We start from the raw sequence: 17801 nt of genomic DNA, 5'->3' as shown, positions 1-17801 counted from the left end.
CATGCGACGCATAAATCTTTTGATGTAGGATCGCACAGAGCATGAGACACCAGCCAACAGGAAGGCAGTTTTAACAGTGCCTGACGATATCACAGAAACGCTTTACCTTTTAATCAGCGCAAATATAGCTCTCTAACAAAAGCACACTGTTCAAGATGGGAGCTGTGTGCTGTTTAAAGCTCCTGTACAATATCTTAGTCTAATTTACGGGCTGGACGCATAAAAGGTGTCAGTCTGCAAAGAATCCAGTTTTCTGCAGGGCTGATATGATGAGACCTCTGCACTCACTATAGCTGGAGAGGAAATAAGGACCTGAGGTGAGGGGGCTCCAAGGACAGGAAGGCAGCAGTCTGTCTGTCTCTCTAGAGCTCACTTCACATAAACCACGTGCAGGGCACAGAGAGAGGGGACACGTGCAGCCACCTCTGGAGTGGGAATCGGTAGAGGAAGAGAGGGTAACCATGAGCGCTCCAGTGCCGTGCTTCAGCTCAGGTGGTAGGATTGGAACCTGGATTTTCTCACCTCTCGTGTTTGACTAATATACCTTGTTACTCTTTCGTTCCAGGTGTTTAATAAGGAGAACATCAGATATTCTTTCCAAATATCTGCCTGTGAAAATTGAGCAAGTGGTGTGTTGTAGGTATGTCCGTGTTTGCTTTCATCGTTTGCATGCACAGAGTGAATTGATCTGATATTATGTCCTTGGACCCTTCTATATCGCTAGCACACCATTCTCTATAAATATATCATTTGTGATGCTTAGAATAGAAAAATACTGACCTCGAGGAAGGGCGTTGGGAATTCTACCTTGCTTTTGTGAAATGCTGAACCCAGAGGTTGCTGCCCATCTGTATTTGCGGTACAGTTTCGCCTCGGCTCTTTTCTATGCTCGGTTGCATTGTTAAAGGGAAGCGATTCATTTAAGCACTTGGTTGTAGAGCGCTCTGTAAATCCTGTTTTCATGCACGCGACTTTCCGCTGAACCAGTCTGAAATCCTGCTACGGGTCTAGGGTTTCCTTTCTGTTGGCAACGATTCACCCGCTTCCCTTTACAGTAAGGGCCTGCAGATGTATTTGTGCCCGCAGTGCTGTGATGCATGGACTGTCCTTGCAGGCTGACCCCTCTGCAGTTGGAGCTATACAAGCAGTTTCTGAAACAAGCCAAACCCGTGGAAGACCTGAACAGGGGGAAAATGAGCATGTCTTCGCTGTCTTTCATAACGTCCCTAAAGAAGCTCTGCAACCGTGAGTCTGCTTTCTCCCAGCTGTTCCTTGTGCTAGCAGAGCTGTCAGGTAGATAGGAACCCCCCCCCCCCCCGCCCCCTGCCTGAGGGTGCCTCTGAGACATGGGGGGAGCAGAGTTAGTAGTTCCCTGTACGTACCTGGATCAGTCCAGACTCCTGGGTTTTGCCTCCCCTCCACCAGATGGAGACAGAGAAGTTTTAACGGACTCCGTCCTATACCCCTGAGGTGTCACCTAGAGTTTGCCAGTATTTCTCTGTCTCCAGCAGATGGTGGAGGTGGGTTTAGTGTTAGGTTTTTAGTTTTGTTGGTATTCGTTCCTTAGGGGATCTTAAAAAACAAATGTGCTTGTGAACAAGGTGGAATAGGACATATTTATAAAGCAGTTCTGATTTTAAGAAAATGTCTGGGCTGGGACAAGAACCAGCTGCTGCCTTGTCCTGAGGACAGCAGAGCTCTGATCAGCTGAGAAGAGCTCCTCCTGCTGGCTGAGCAGCAGCTCTGCGTGGTTCTGATCTCTCGAGAAGAAGTTCCTCAATACAAAGTCCAGTAGCAGTCATGCTGTGCCGGAGCTGTGGGACTACACTGAGCAGAACCATCACGGGTCACTGCCTGGCCTGTTCTGGGTAAATGGGGCTGGGGATGCTATGAGGGCGGTAGTGGAGCAGAGGGAGTTGTGGCCATCGGCTAAGGCTGCCACCTAGTGGCAGGTATCGGGGCCCACGATTGCAGGTTTCCAGGACCGTCGCGGCAGTGACCAGGCTGGGTCTGTTGGGAGGCGATGCGGGTGGGCGAGAATGAAATAGTGGGAATGAAGGCTCAGGGCTACAAATTCCGTCCGCTTCCGATGACCTTGGAAGTACAAAGGAAGAGAAAAGTACGAGAACAATCTTGAAGATGTTTATGGAAGCCATTTTGAAAATGAGAGAGGAGATTTTTCAAATGCAGAAACTAAACCGTGGAGGTATATTTAAAGCAGTCTGTTCATGCAGCCAGTTTTCAGGAAGTCGGAGGAATGTCTGCTGTGTCACAAGAAGCCACCGCATCTGCTTATTCTGTTTATTACTGTGGGGTCTAAATTGGAGCTGAGATGTCAAATCTCTGCCTGAAAGACAGATACTGCATCATTTCAGCCAGTCTGCTGCTGACCCAAGCACCGCTCCCTTACTGTAAATCAGGTTCCTGTTCGTACCCTGGCTCAGTCCAGACCAGTGGGGTTTTGCATCCCTACCAGCAGACGAAGGCAGAGAACAAACCTTTCAAGCACTGCTACATAACAGAGAGCGCCACCTGCAGTCCCTCAGTAGTTCTCGGTCTCCGGCAGAGATGGTACAGGACGCTGTTATCCCATTGGAATCTGCTTTCGAGGGAATTTCAGCTTCATTTGCCGTTGCCGAAGGATGCCAGTTCGTTTCTCGTGCTGGCCGTCTTTCTTGGCACAATCTTGAATAAGGGATGGATTGGGAAGTGCTCAACTGGGTGGTGGTGACCACGAATGCCAGCCTCTGTGGTGGGGGGGGGTAATGTGTCAAGAAAAATTGGCCCAGGGGCAGTGGTCTTCAGAGGAGGCGACCTGATCCATCAATCAGCTGGAAACGCCTTACTGGCGTTTCTTCCCCTCGTTCAAGACAAGGTGGTGCATGTGTTCTCGGCCAGTGCTACGTCAGTGGCGTATATCAACTGCCAGGGCAGAACGAAGAGGCGTCCAGTAGTGCTGGAGGCAGAAGATCTTTTTATTGGGGCAAAGAAACATCTGGCAAGAGTAGCGGCTTCCCATGTAGCCAGAGTGCACAACGTGTAGACGGACTTCCTCATCTATATCCGGAGAAGTGGGAGATGTTGGCGGAGGCTTTCTCCTTGATTCAGGCTATGCTGCGCATGACCAGCGGTGGGGGCCTCATGGCAGTTTCAGGAAATGCAAAGATGGATCGGTTTTTTCAGTCGCAGAAGGGAGATCGGATTGGAGGGCGTCGACGCTCTCGTTCACCCTTGGCCAACACCCCTGTTGCTGTACGTGTTTCCACCGTGGCCTCTCGTAGGTCGAGTGCGGCGGCGCATTGAGCTTCATCCAGGCAGGGTGATTCAGGTGGTGCCGGCCATGGTTTGCAGACCACCTTTGTCTGGCGGTGGATGATTCCGTTCGATTGGTCCATCTGTCAGGGCTGTTGCGGCAGGGCCTCGTATTTTGTGAGTGGGAGGATCACTTCTGGCTAGCGGCTTAGCTTTTGATAGGCAATGGCTCTGCTTGAAATGTTGTTTGGAGCCTGTGATTGTGACTTTGCTTCAGGCAAGGCGGCCTTCCACGACTTTGGCTTCTGTCTGAGTCTGGAGAGTCAGGTGCAGTCTTTTAAAGTGGACGTTCCACAGATTCTAGTCTTTGGGGTTTGTTTGGTTTTTTTTGCAAAGCAGTTTGACTTATGGTTTGGCCTGTAATCCCTTCGGGTTCAGGTGGCAGCCTTAGGTTCCCTTCAAGGTAGGATTTAGGGAAGATTGTTCGCATCTCCCCCGGATGTGGTTTGTTTCCTCAAAGGGGCAAAACGTTTGCGTCCTCCCGTTTGGAAGATTTCTCCAGCATGGAATCTGAACGAAGTTCTTTTTTTGCCTAGGGTGGTTTCCTCCTTTCACCTTCACCAGGTGATTGAGTTACTGGCCTTTCCGAATTTGTCTGTGGATGCTCCTATGGCGAGAGAGCTTCACTTGCTGGATGGGCGCAGAATTCTTTTGCAATATCTTAGGGTGACAAATGCCTTTCGGAGATCCGATCGTTTTTTTTTGTCCTGCGCAGAGGTGCTAAGAAGGGAAATAAGGCCCCTAAGGGCGCTATTGCACGATGGCTGAAAGAGATGATAGCTTCGGCTTACGTCTGTGCCGGAGGGGTTGAGAGCGCATTCCTTGTGGGCACAGGCGAGCTCGTGGGCAGACTGTCACTTGTTTTCTTCGTAGGAGATTTGTCGTGTGATGACATGGTCTTCGCCTCACACTTTTACCCAAACATTACCGCTTGGGTGTGCAGGCACCGGAGGGGGCGTCTTTTGGGAAAAGCGTCTTGTGCGCGAGTCTTTCGGGTTCCTGCCCAGTTTAGGGAAGCTTGGGTACATCCCACGGCCTGGACTGATCCGGGTACGTACAGGGAAAAGAAAATTGGTTCTTACCTGCTAATTTTCGTTCCTGAAGTACCACGGATCAGTCCAGAGACCCAGCCCCATTTTTCGAAAGGCTTCTTCGCTTCTAGATGTTGCTGAGCTGATATGGGATATATTCAGAGTAATGAGAAGTGTTCATAGCTTCAGATGTGCGTTCTCTCAGTTAAGAGGGCCTAGTTTTTTTCAGGAGCTCCAACCTTTTTTCTGTTCGCCCCAGGTTTTTTGGGGTTTAAGGTAGACGTCTTGGCATGGGTACAGGTCGATCCTGAGGGACTGCAGGTGGCGCTCTCGGTTATGTAGCAGGGCCTCGAAGCTTTGTTCTCTGCCTCCATCTGCTGGTAGGGCTGCATAAACCCACTTGTCTGGCGTGATCCGTGGTACTTCAGGAATGAAAATTAGCAGGTAAGAGCCAATTTCCCTCTGCTTATTACAGTGCTGTGTGTGCGTGCGCTCTACACATCATTGCGCAGTTTGTCTGCATATGGTTGCAGTTGTTTTATCATATGATTTGGAAGAGTGGTAGCGCAGAATGAATCCTTTTCTCTCGCCCATGCTTGGATTCTTACTGTTGTACTTTCCCTCTTGACCCAGACCCGGCTCTGATCTACGAAAAGTGTGTGGACCAGGAGGAAGGCTTTGAGGGGGCTCTCGCCTTGTTCCCAGCAGACTACAGCATCAAATCTCTGGAGCCACATCTTTCAGGTAGCTTTGTAAATGGGCAGAAACGAGGCAGCTGCCTTCAGTCACAGGAGCTTCCAAACACATAATTTGTGGTGCTTTGAAGACTGAAGCATCTTTCCTTTTTATGATGACTGTGGAGCATCTGTACAATAGACATCCCATCTTCTTTTTAATTGCAGGGAAAATGCTGGTATTGGACTATATTTTGGCAGTCACTAGAAGCACCAGTAATGACAAGGTCGTTCTTGTATCCAATTATACCCAGACCCTGGACCTGTTTGAGAAACTCTGCAGGACTCGGAGGTGCATGCATGTCAGTGGGATCTCTGGGGTGTATTTTCCATGGCACGCTATTCACATCTGAGTGTTTCTGGATTGGATAATGATCTGTTAATGATAGGGCGTAAGTTAGACAGGTCTGTCTACTGCAGAGGCTCTTAGTGTGCATGGATGAGGCAGGGGATGCGCCAGCTTTAAGAGTGAGGCAGTTGGGGATTGTGGGAGGTTTTGCGACTCCCAGAGAATCGCTGTTCTGGAATTTACAAGAACTGCTTATGTAGATGTTTGATACACTACGCTTTCCTGTCTGGGGTTTTGGTTTTGTTTAAAGCTGGCGTCGGGAGCAGATGTTGTTCAGGTTCTCTGTTAGATCTACTGGCTAATCCCATCCGTTTCCCCTGCCAGGTACCTGTACCTGAGGCTGGACGGCACCATGTCCATTAAAAAGAGAGCAAAGATCGTGGAGCGTTTCAACAGCCCTTCTGTAAGTAGAGCCCAAGAACCTGTCCACAGATGGAAGCTGCGCTTGTCAGGGCACTTCTAGCAAGGATATCCAGTTCTGGGCTTCCGGTTAGTCGGGAGTATCAGTATTGTAAGTTCGGGTGTCTTACACTTCCAGTATTTTCTTTTCAGCAGTGGAATGCATTTTCTCTGTGGACCAGCAGCCAGCCACACGAATGGGTGACGTCCTCCGACAGCACCGAGATGGAAACGGCCACTGCCATGCGAGCCTCCCCAGTCTTTATTTTCTTACACTTTTATATGAAAGAACGCGGTTTTGCTTTCTCTTCTTCAGCCGCACTCCAGACGTTTTGCTCACGGTGTTTTCAGTTTATATGCTTATGCTAGTAATTTGTTTATATGCGAGTCTCCAAAAACAGAAATACGGTAATCACAAGTTAAAAATTGAGTTTGACTTAGTTTTAAATAAATAAATAAATAAATAAATAAATAATAGCGCCCGCAACATGCATTTGCATGTTGCGGGCGCTATTAGTTTCGGGAGGGGGTTGGACGCATGTTTTCGACGCGCTATTACCCCTTACTGAATAAGGGGTAAAGCTAGCGCGTCAAAAACGCGCATCCAAACGCGGGTTAACGGTGCGATCCGCCGGAGCGCACTGTACTGTATCAGCCTGTTAGTGCTTTACAGGTGTTTAATCCCTGGTTGAAAGGAAAAGTGTTGGTAGTTCAAACAGACAACCAAGTAGCAATGTTCTGCATCAACAAACCGAGCCCTGCAAGTTCACAAAAGATGCATCTGATAGCCGTCTGTCTTCTTGGAAACCAAAATCAGACTGCAGACATGCTAAGTCGCCAACTGCAGAACTCTCTGCAGCCCCATTTAACAACAAAGCTCTCACCTATTGTTCCAGAAGTCCGGCAAGGAGCAACCTAGCAGCAGATGATTTATTTCATCCCATGGAATCGAGGGCTTCTCTATGTTCCTCATAACCCCTCTTCCACTTATAGCCAAACAATTACAAAATTAAGACGAGACAAGGGCCTAATGATTTTTACAGTCTTTTCTTGGTCACAGTAAATTTGGTTTTCATGGTTTCAACCCCTAGCAGTTCAACAGCCAATAAGGTTGAAAATATCCCCAATCCTGATCACACAGTCCCCTGGGAATCTTCTCCATCTGAACTTTCAAGCTCTGGCTGTGGATGTTGAAGGTCAGCAGGTGCCATCTGATGGGTGCAAAGTAATTCTAACATCAAGAAAACGCTCTACGAGAAGATCTTATAAGTTTAAATGGAAACGATGTTTTATCAATCAAGACTCCTTTCGGTGTCCTGTTCCCCCTCCTCCATCAATACCTTTTAAGCCTTTCTGAATCCAGATTGAAAATAAATCAGTCGGTTCATCTTGGTATTATAGGAGAATTCGGGAGGAATTCCTCTCTCTAAGCAACCTACCGTTGCCATAAAGTTCTCACTTGGCTCGTGAGGTGACCCGTGGAGCCTCTGGCCACAGCAGGACTAAAATTCCTTTCTTGGAATAGCTGCAGCGTCCGCCCGCAGACAAAACAAGTTGCAAGCACTAATATTGTACTTGCTGTGTGCCCAGACCGTATGCCAAGAAAAGCAAAGGGGCTCTTCATACCTGGGTTCATTGTTCTGTTTGGAGAGAGCAAAGTCCTACAGGAAAAGCTCCTTCAACCCAGTCAAACAAGGACGCAAGTTACAAAACCAACTCTTTCCACGTGGACTTCTGATTGCGTTTTATTGTTAAAATCGGTCAGGACAACAAAGTAAGATGCAAGCCCATCAGGTCCTGGCCTCGGCAGCTTCTTTAGCCCATCTTTGCTCTGCGTCTGTAAAGCTGGCACCTGGCCGCGCCTCTCTGCTTCATTGCTCATCCCTTCACATCAAGAGAGCAGTTTTGGTCGAGCAGTTTCAAAAGCTTTTTAAACTCCTTCAGCTTTCCCTCCAGCCTCTACTGCTGATAGGAAAACACCACATACTGACATGCAACCCTCGGCCTGGAAATCCTGATTTGGTGACTGATTACTGTCCCGTTTGTCTGCGGAGAAAGCAAAGTTGTGTTCTCCGTAGACAGCAGGACAAATCAGCCCCACATTCCCCCCTTGCAGAGTTGAAGATTGGGTTGCTCTGAAGACTGAGGAGGAGCTGCAGATGCTCAGAGGTTTTCCATCTTCGTGCCTTTGGATGGCGTCACCCACTTGTTTGGCTGATTTTTTGTCCTGCAGTATATGGAGAACACCTATTACATGTAAGCAGCTTTGATTTACAAGCTAATGTGATCCCAGTCCCTCCCAATGACTGGCTAGTTTATGGAAAGGCATCAGCAGATATGGATGAGGTTTCTCAGGACGGCCAGCGGTGTAGGTGACGGTCTGTGGATTGATTGAGATACTACAACTGTTTCTTTGCTGCCTGCTGCACTTTTACACCACACCTGGCTCCTGCAGAAGTGCTACCCTACCCCGGCACTCACATGCGGGAGTCTCGAGATCTCACCTCCAAGCTTTCTCTTGTGGCCCTGTCTTAGGCCCAGGCTCATGGGCTGCTCTGTGCTGTTGTTAATTGTGACTGAGGGGCAAACGTGATTTTAAAGCAGCAGCATTAATGGGATTCTTCAAAGTATCCAGTTACTCATTTCTGGGCTTTTTGTATTGCTCCTATTTTAGGTTTTCTGTCTCTTCATTAGATTTTATTTTGTGTAGTTTTACTCTACTTTCTAATTTCTGTTTTCTCCAGCACAACTATTATTATTCTACACTATTTTGGGGGAAAAATCCATGTGTAGTTTTTGTGTTCATACTCCAGTTTTTTGTTTTTTTTTAAATCTCATTTCTGAGTTCCACCTTTCAGTGATCCCTGCTGAATTCCTGCATTACCTGTATCAGTGTGATTTCTGCACGGGGCTCTGCTGCAGATCCTCTCCTCAGGTGTCCTGTGCTGTTGTCGTGCTCTATATGTATCAGTGTGATGCCTGCATGGGGCTCTGCTGAGGGATCCTCTCCTCAGCTGTCTGTGCTGTTGTCATGCTCTATATGTATCAGTGTGATGCCTGCACGGGGCTCTGATGAGGGATCCTCTCCTCAGGTGTCCTGTGCTGTTGTCATGCTCTATATGTATCAGTGTGACGCCTGCATGGGGCTCTGATGAGGGATCCTCTCCTCAGGTGTCCTGTGCTGTTGTCATGCTCTATATGTATCAGTGTGATGCCTGCATGAGGCTCTGATGAGGGATCTTCTCCTCAGCTGTCTGTGCTGTTGTCGTGCTCTATATGTGTCAGTGTGATGCCTGCATGGGGCTCTGATGAGGGATCCTCTCTTCAGCTGTCCGTGCTGTTGTCCTGCTCTATATGTATCAGTGTGATGCCTGCATGGGGCTCTGATGAGGGATCTTCTCCTCAGCTGTCTGTGCTGTTGTCGTGCTCTATATGTGTCAGTGTGATGCCTGCATGGGGCTCTGATGAGGGATCCTCTCTTCAGCTGTCCGTGCTGTTGTCCTGCTCTATATGTATCAGTGTGATGCCTGCGTGGGGCTCTGCTGAGGGATCCTCTCTTCAGCTGTCCGTGCTGTTGTCATGCTCTATATAAGTATCAGTGTGACGCCTGCACGGGGCTCTGCTGAGGGATCCTCTCCTCAGGTGTCCGTGCTGTTGTCATGCTCTATATGTATCAGTGTGACGCCTGCACAGGGCTCTGCTGAGGGATCCTCTCCTCAGGTGTCCGTGCCGTGTTTGTGTTTTACATGTGTGAGTGTGACGCCTGCACGGGGCTCTGCTGAGGGATCCTCTCCTCAGCTGTCCGTGCCGTGTTTGTGTTTTACATTTGTGAGTGTGACGCCTGCACGGGGCTCTGCTGAGGGATCCTCTCCTCAGCTGTCCGTGCTGTTGTCATGCTCTATATGTAGCAGTGTGACGCCTGCATGGGGCTCTGATGAGGGATCCTCTCCTCAGCTGTCCGTGCTGTTGTCATGCTCTATATGTATCAGTGTGACGCCTGCACGGGGCTCTGATGAGGGATCTTCTCCTCAGCTGTCCGTGCTGTTGTCATGCTCTATATATGTATCAGTGTGACGCCTGCACGGGGCTCTGCTGAGGGATCCTCTCCTCAGCTGTCCGTGCCGTGTTTGTGTTTTACATGTGTGAGTGTGACGCCTGCATGGCTTTCTCGGGATCAGATATTCTTACACCCTGAGGTTTCAGAAGCTTTCTCCATTAATACCCACTCAAGCACGAGAGAGAATTTGGAGCAGAGGTTTCTCTTTTGCTTTGGCTGCCAGTTTAAATCTTGCGCCCATGTTTTGGACGTCCAGCCTTACCCCGTGATCTACCTTCCTTTTCCCAGAGCGCAGAATTCGTTTTCATGCTGAGCAGCAAGGCTGGTGGGTGCGGTTTGAACTTGATTGGCGCCAACCGGCTGGTGATGTTTGACCCGGACTGGAACCCGGCCAACGACGAGCAGGCCATGGCTCGCGTGTGGCGGGACGGGCAGAAGAAGACCTGCTACATCTACAGGCTGCTGTCGGTAAGCATCAGAGCGGGCCGTGAGCTTGATTCAGGAAGCCCGATCTGGGTCCTGCTCGCTACCTCCCCTGACCGCGGCCCCGGGACCTCGCCTGAAATATAGTTTGATTAGTTCATAACGCTGCAGGGCTGTAAGGTAGAGCTGGGGCCTCCTGACCAGTCCAGAGCAAATAGGTCCTTTCCTTATGGGGTACTTTGTGATTCTCTGCCGGCCATGGCTGCTCCCAGGGGTTACGGGGGAAGCTGCTTCGAGAATTTCAGACGTGGTGACTGCTGAAAGAAAACAAAACCTGGGACCCTCCCCACGACTGGGGCCAGAAAATGTAGGTTTTGAGGCAGGGGTCCGGCGTCCTGTGAATGTGATGCCCTCAGTCCCACTGTGGTGACCCTGCCAGCTGAAGGGGCAGTGCTGAGGGTACGTGACTTGCGTGGTTTATGCCATTTGAGGTGAGGGTGGAGGTTGGAAAAAAAAAACCCCAGAGAAAACAGAAAGTAAAAGCGACAGGAATAGAGAGAGGGGGAGACGGGAACTTACAGAAGTATTTGGGTGCCTTCCCCGAGCACTGTCCAGCTGCCTCTGCAGGGTCTGGAGCGGGCACTTTAATATTAGATCACTTTCTCATGGCTCGTGGTGCCCAAAACTGCAGCCCTCCTACCGATGAGAAACCGGGGGTCCCATTTTCTGGCACCAGGGGTGGAACACAAACCCTTCTGCGAGAGCCCTGCACTATTCCTAACCCTTGCGGCACTTTCCTCCCGGCTGCGTGGCGCTTCCACGCTGCTCTGGAGCGATTCTGATCCCCGCCGTGTGCTGCTTCCTCCAGACAGGAACCATCGAGGAGAAGATCTTCCAGCGGCAAACGCACAAGAAGGCCCTGAGTAGCTGCGTGGTGGACGAGGAGCAGGATGTGGAGCGTCACTTCTCCCTGGGCGAGCTGCGGGAGCTCTTCACGCTTAACGAGGCCACAGCCAGCGACACGCATGACAAGTGAGCCCCTGCGCACGCTGCGGTCAATCACAGGGCTGGACTTCCTTCTAGCAATAGGTCTTTACCCACACGGCGGCTGCTGGCAGTGGCCAGTGACCTTGGCTGCACGGGGGGGGGGGGGGCACTCTGTTTCCTTTCTAGCACTGGGAAGTTGTTACTGCAGAATACTAGAGCGGAGGAGCGTAAGGCCATGCATTATTAGCCAGGCCATGGAAGCATGATGGCATAAAAAGACCATCCGGCCTTCCTCGTCTGCTGCTTAGCTCTGTGCCCTGCTTGTCTCATGATTTCTTGAATTCAGATACTCTCCTTGCCTCCACTGATAGGTTGCTCCATGCAACCACTACCCTTGCGGTAAAGAAATAGTTCTGCAGTGTACACCCTTTCACTATTCTTCCATGAGTCCTTGTCAGGGGCGGATTCCCGATGACGACCAGCCCAGGGATTCGCGGCCCAGGAGATACCATGTGGTCTCTAGGGTGTACATATTTAGATCTTTGTCTGTCCCCATATGCTTTCTAACTTAAGCCCAATGACCGTGTTGTTGGTCACCCTCTGAATTGACTCCATCCCCTTGAAGGTGCAGTCTCCAGCATTGTACACCATGGGATATACCTCATGGCAAGCTTAAGTGTATTTTTCTCTTGGACAGTGGGCGAGGTCCCTGCAGTGAGTAAGGTAGACCAGCACAACCCCCTGTGCTGGAGATTCAGGGCAGGCTGTGTATATCTTCTCATGTGCATCCTAATGTTTTGTGTTTTAGGTTTAAGTGCCGGCGCTGTGTGAATGGACATCAAGTCCGACAGCCTCCTGCGGGCACAGACTGCACTTCGGACCTCTCCCAGTGGAACCACTGTGCAGATAAGCGTGGGCTGCCGGATGCTGTTCTGCAGGCAGCATGGGATGCAGCCATCACGTTTGCATTCCACCACCGATCCCACGAGGAGCAGCGGGGTGTTTGAGGAGACTGTTCTGCATGCATCCTGGAGAAGGAACTGCTGCCTCTATCAACCAGTGGATAACCTCAGCTCCTGCTCGTGTCCTAAGGGGCGTTCAGCAGTGCACACGATCTGTAATGGGAAACGTCCCAGCACCAGCTTGGAATGAACATGGTTACTCCTGTGCGTGCCTAGAAGGTTATTCAGCTGATAGAGAAGACAAACAGGCGCTCAGTGCTCTCCTGGCGCTGTGCTGTTAATGGCGGTTGTCACGGGCAGGAGCACTGGCCTTCTATATTTAAATGATGATGGAGTTGGTAAGCGGAAGCACAAAATGCTATGTGCATTTTCCTAACTTAAAATTAAGAGGATGCTACTTCTGTTGGTGGAGGGGATCAGCAGTGGTCCCTGTCCACCTCGTCCGCACAATCTAGTTGGGGGTTTGTTTTTTTCTCTAAAGGTAATTTCCCCTTTTTATGATTATACAAAGTATTTTTTTCCCTCCAATACAGCTTCCCAGTGCTGCTCAGGAAGAAAAGCTCTGCACCTAATTTGTACAAATGCCTTTATTGGGCTGAGTACCACAGCTCGCAGTCCCCTTGTGCTTTGATGCAGTGACTTTCTCAGGCCGGGCCTGCATCTGACGGAGCATTACCCTCGCGTCCTATGAATGCAAAGGCCCTGCTGCTGCTGTTAGTAAGATGGTACCTCGGCTCTGCCTGCCGCCTTTCCTCCCTCCAGGCCTTGGTTCTGCCAAAGATTGTCTTGTGTTATTTTTAAGTCCCTCCTACGTTTGGAAAGGCCACGAAGAAAATGCTCTGCAGGCAGCTGCCTGTGTGGGGGGAGGAGGAGAGGGAAACAGAAGAGCAATATTTTATAGTTTGTTTAGGTTTGTTTTTTTTTTGGAAAGAAGCACGATTCCTTTGCTTTCCTGTATATATTCTCTTCAACCAACACTTCAGGCTGAGTGTGCAAAGCCTAGAATCCAACATTTTTTTCCTCTTAAACTTGGTCTGCCCTTCTTTCCTTGTTAATTAAACAGTATAATGTGCATGCCTTTTAGGGCTAGGTTAAGTACTAGTGCTGGAGGGCTATAACACTAGTGTTACTATAATGCTTATGTCACTATGCAAAAGCTGTTAAAATCTACCATTTTCCTGCTCTGTGTTTCTGCTCTGGCCTTGTCCCCAGTCAGCCCGAGCAGAGGAACATGGTCTATAGTAATTTACTACAGCATTTTTGTTTGAAAAGCTTCTGGCAGCCAGCGTGACGCTCTGTACCCACAACAACCAATTTTCTAGCATCAAGAACGGGCGGGGGGTGGCAGTGGAGAGAGGGCAGCAGCTCCTGGGACTGCATTCTGCTGAAAATTGCCTCTAAATGCCTTAAGTGCAAGAGGGAGAGGAACTCAAGCCCTGAGCAGGAGGAAGGGCATTGAGGCAGCATGAACAGCTAAATACTGACGCAGGTGCATTAAAAGCTTTTCTGCGTTTTCCAAGGCTGCCTTCTCTAGCACCTGGATGAAGCCACCAGTGACTTATATTCCACAAGCAGGAGGCAGAACTAATGGCTTCTATTACAAATGACTTGTTTTATTCTTTGCTTAATGTATACAATACAGAAATTATCCAAACAAGTGTTAGTCGCTGAGTCTGTGTAGTAAGGACAGTGCGTTTGGTGGTAAACACGCATTACCCCACTTTCTAACAGTCCAAGCCCAAAAGTGACTTCTGTGAACCCACAGCAAGTTTTTGTGTTTTTTAATGATTTGTGCCCTAGACCTCGAGCCATCCTCTTTGGAAAGCAGATTTGTGCATTGTTGGGCTCTAGGGCTATGCCCACTACCATCAACCTGTGAGAGAAAAAGGTTTCTGCCTTTAACAATTCAGCATAAAAGTGAATTAACTTCATTGCTGTTCCAATAAAGGACTTTTATTTTTCCTGTTAATGATATTGGTAGCAAAAAAATTGTTCTTCTAACTAATGTTGGATTAGGGCTTAGTTGGCCTCTGTAACGTGGCTCTCTCCTACGGGTGGATCGGTGGAAGACCATAGACACGGGGTAACAGGCAGGCAGTAGCCTGGACCCGGGGTACTGGGCTCCCACAGTGAGGGTAAATGCACACCAGCAACAGCTCAGGCGGTTGGATTGTCCAATTAATTTTTTTCCCCAGCGTCGTCCTTTCCTAGAGCAGGGTTCCCTGTATCAGTCCAGACTCCTGAGTTTATTCCTACCTTTATGATACATGTCCATGCTGCCAAGTAACAAGATAAGACTGAGCGTAAACCTTGCTCGACGTTTGGTGATCTGTCCACAGGTGCTGGGATAGTGGTGGGAATACATCTCTTAAATCATGCAACTACCATGCACGACCCTGGCTTTGTTCTCATGCTTGGATGTGCGGTGCTACGTGAAGAGAAAAGCAATGGCAGCTGTATTGATTTTTTGCTTTGGCACATGGCTGAGATGCAGGATGAGGACGACTGCATGCAGACTGTGCCGGTACATCTGAATTCCAGGGAGGAGCTCATTGCAGGCCGAGTGCGAGGAACCTCAAGCTTTCAACGTGTCTCACCAAGCAGTGACAATATGGCGCAGGTGAAAAGAGAGGAATGTTTTGCATCGCACTTCTGACTGACTGGGCCAGCTGTTTTTGCCCTGGAGAAAGAGGTGGGTTCAGGTCCGAGCAGGAATGTGGCAGCTGCCGGAGTGAAACCTCAGCTATTGCACAGCTGGAGTAGAGAGGAGGGAAGCTGCTTCCAACAGAGGTGGCAGCTGTGAGGCTTAAAACTACAGGAGGCCAATTTCAAAGCTTTTTACACAGGTAACTGTTTCCTGTGGAAGAAGTAGGGTGGAGTTAGCTGAAACGTGCACAAGCTGCTTCCATTTTGAAATAGTCATGTAAACCTCTCGAGGTGTGTAGTAAGTTGATATCTTGTAGTTGTGGCGCGTAGACCTGGGGAAAGGCCACTGGGAATCTGAAAAGGGTCTTTAAACTGACTGAGTACAGAAAGGAGTGGCTTCAGGTTTCAAGGCAAGCCATTGCAAGAAGAAAATACTGCTGCAGCTGCTCTTCACTTTCCCAAGCCTTCCCTCAGCTGCTTAAAGATTTAGATACCTAGCAATGCAATAAGTGACATACTTAACCTCTCCCAGCAGCCTAAGCGCTTCCTTTCCAGTTGCTTGATAACAAATGGCAGATAGCAAGGGTCTGGCATCAGTGGCATGGGATCTTCTTAGTGTTTGGGTAATTGCCAGGTTCTTGTGGCCTGGTTTGGCCTCTGTTGGAAACAGGATGCTGGGCTTGATGGACCCTTGGTCTGACCCAGCATGGCATTTCTTATGGATGGAGACTGTAGCTTCATTTTTTTGAAGACTGGAGTATTAATTGTTACCCATCATCCCCGGGGGCTGCTGGAAGAGGAGGCGGCTTCGTCTTTGATTCAGAAATCCTGGGACCCTCTGGCGGAAAAAGCCTCTGCTTAAAGAGGGAAGCCCCCATCCCATTATGAAGGGAACGGCCGTCTCCTTTTGCAGAAGAGTTAAACTGTGGGGGCTCCTGCTAGGACTGCAGAAGCAATCTTGCTCTTCTTGAAAGGATAAGAGATTGCTGCTTCAGATTTACAGGGCAAGCTAGAGGAAGCTTGGTGAGAAAAATCCTCACTGGCTGGCGACTTAGCCAAATCAATGGCCCTGGTCCGGGCAGGACAGAGAAATGACGATGTTACAGGCATTGGGCGGGTAGGGCTGGTGCATTATAGCTCTCATATCAGGCACAGGGGCCATTAGTCCACACATGAATTGTTTTTTTTAAATCAGGTTAGGTTCTGCACTAACTAACTTTAGAAAAAGAAATTGGCTCTGGTATAGTTTTTATCCTCAGGTTTATGGCATCAGGCTAGAGGCCTGGAGGAGTTAGTCCTGTAAGCCTGACGTTAGCAGTGTGGAACCCACCCCCATTCAGTTTTAGGCCCAGCCATTATAAACTTTCACTTTCAGCACCCCCGGTGGGGGGGGGGGGGATTATCCCACTACCTCCTCCAGGCACCGTTGCAACAGCCGGTGGTGGAGCCAGGCTCATAGGTATCACTGCGGGGGCAGGACGCCAACACCCCTGTTCAGATGATAGAAGACAGCCACCAGCTTCCCCCCTGGCCCCTGTTTATTTATAAGGTTAGGATTTATAATTAAGCTGCCCGACATCTCTGCCAAGGTACCCGAATAGTGTATATAATACCCGAAATGTGTATATAATATACTACAAGGTGAAGCACGTGAGAAACAGCCCTTCAGAGTTTCAAAAATTGAAAAAAAGTTAGTACTTAAAAAAAAAAACCCCCAATCCCGACGCACGGCCTAAATCAGGGGTTTTGTCCACAACCAAGGAGCAGCAGGCAATGCCAGTTAACAGGACGACATCGAGTGCCGATGCAGCACGCTGCCGCTGCTTACATCACGCTGACGTGGTCTGCAAACACCTGGGAGAAGTCCCAGCTGTGGTCGATCACGGTGCACGCCTGCCGCAGGCCGTGCAGCGCCTCCTGCGTCGTGGCAGGATCTCTGTTCAGCAGGTTCTGCGACAGGTTCAGCTGAGTCAAGGAGAGGTGCCCAGCCCGCTCGGTAACCGTTTCCAGCTTCTTGGCAAACTGAAGTAGTCCAGCCGGTTTGATGCAATTTGAGCTTTGAATAAAAACAAAAATAAAATTACCAGAGACAAAACAACAGGCGATGTGCAATAAGCAGGACCTGCGGCCTTAATGTGCAGCCCGCTCCCAGGGCAAGGAAAGCAGCCACAGTAGCGTATATTGTGCTGGGCGCACAATATACGCGCTCCAGACTGCGTCTATTGTGCAGGAAAATTAGCTGTCACAGGATAACACGGACGCTCGCACCGAGCATTGCTGGGCGCACAATATACGCGCTCCAGGCTGCGTCTATTGTGCAGGAACATTAGCTGTCACAGGATAAAACGGTCGCTCGCACCGAGCATTGCTGGGCGCACAATATACGCGCTCCAGGCTGCGTCTATTGTGCAGGAACATTAGCTGTCACAGGATAAAACGGTCGCTCGCACCGAGCATCCGTTTTCGTAACGCCCATAGAGCTCACATCTTTTGGGCGTCCGATGCCGAGGACGTGCTAGGGGCCCACAGTTTATCCCTAGCGCTTCCTTTTTAGTGTGGCAGCTCGTTTGGTTATTGCATCGGGCGCCCAGGGGAGGGGGATGGGCTCGCATTGAAAAAATGGGTGCCCAGTTTGGACGCAGATATTTCATGGGGCCCCTGAAGGGGAAGGATTAACGAGAAAGTCCCCACCAGGGAGGTGGATAAAATACATTAGCCCCTACCCCTGCATTCACAGCCAGGATGTAAATAAAAAAAAAAAGCCAGTGCCACCTACCATACACCTCAGCTCAGAGGTTCGAACCCCACCATTTTCCTTCTGAGGTAGATAAAATGACTGCCAATTCTCACCAGAGCAGGCGCTATAAGACCACGAACATGTGCAAAATGCTTTCCTACGAT

General features: G+C 49.5%; 2 protein-coding genes across 2 annotated transcripts in view; one reads left to right on the top strand and one right to left on the bottom strand.

Annotated features, from left to right (window-relative positions):
• Positions 1-14224, top strand: part of RAD54L (RAD54 like) — a 47546-nt gene extending 33322 nt beyond the window's left edge. Inside the window, exons 11-18 of the mRNA XM_029617553.1 lie at positions 566-640; positions 1115-1245; positions 4977-5087; positions 5246-5369; positions 5751-5829; positions 10171-10350; positions 11174-11337; positions 12101-14224. Coding sequence (XP_029473413.1) covers positions 566-640; positions 1115-1245; positions 4977-5087; positions 5246-5369; positions 5751-5829; positions 10171-10350; positions 11174-11337; positions 12101-12299 — 1063 coding nt within the window. The 3' untranslated portion in view covers positions 12300-14224. The remainder of the gene's footprint in view (positions 1-565; positions 641-1114; positions 1246-4976; positions 5088-5245; positions 5370-5750; positions 5830-10170; positions 10351-11173; positions 11338-12100) is intronic.
• The window catches only part of LRRC41 (leucine rich repeat containing 41), a 28007-nt gene continuing 24052 nt past the window's right edge, over positions 13847-17801 (bottom strand). The window contains exon 10 of the mRNA XM_029617552.1: positions 13847-16956. Within this exon, the coding sequence (XP_029473412.1) occupies positions 16725-16956 (232 nt within the window). The 3' untranslated portion in view covers positions 13847-16724. The remainder of the gene's footprint in view (positions 16957-17801) is intronic.

Source organism: Rhinatrema bivittatum, chromosome 10 (assembly GCF_901001135.1).
Source record: "Rhinatrema bivittatum chromosome 10, aRhiBiv1.1, whole genome shotgun sequence".
Lineage (NCBI taxonomy): Eukaryota > Metazoa > Chordata > Amphibia > Gymnophiona > Rhinatrematidae > Rhinatrema > Rhinatrema bivittatum.
The sequence above is the reverse complement of the archived record's forward strand: the minus strand, read 5'-3'. Positions and strand labels throughout refer to the sequence as shown.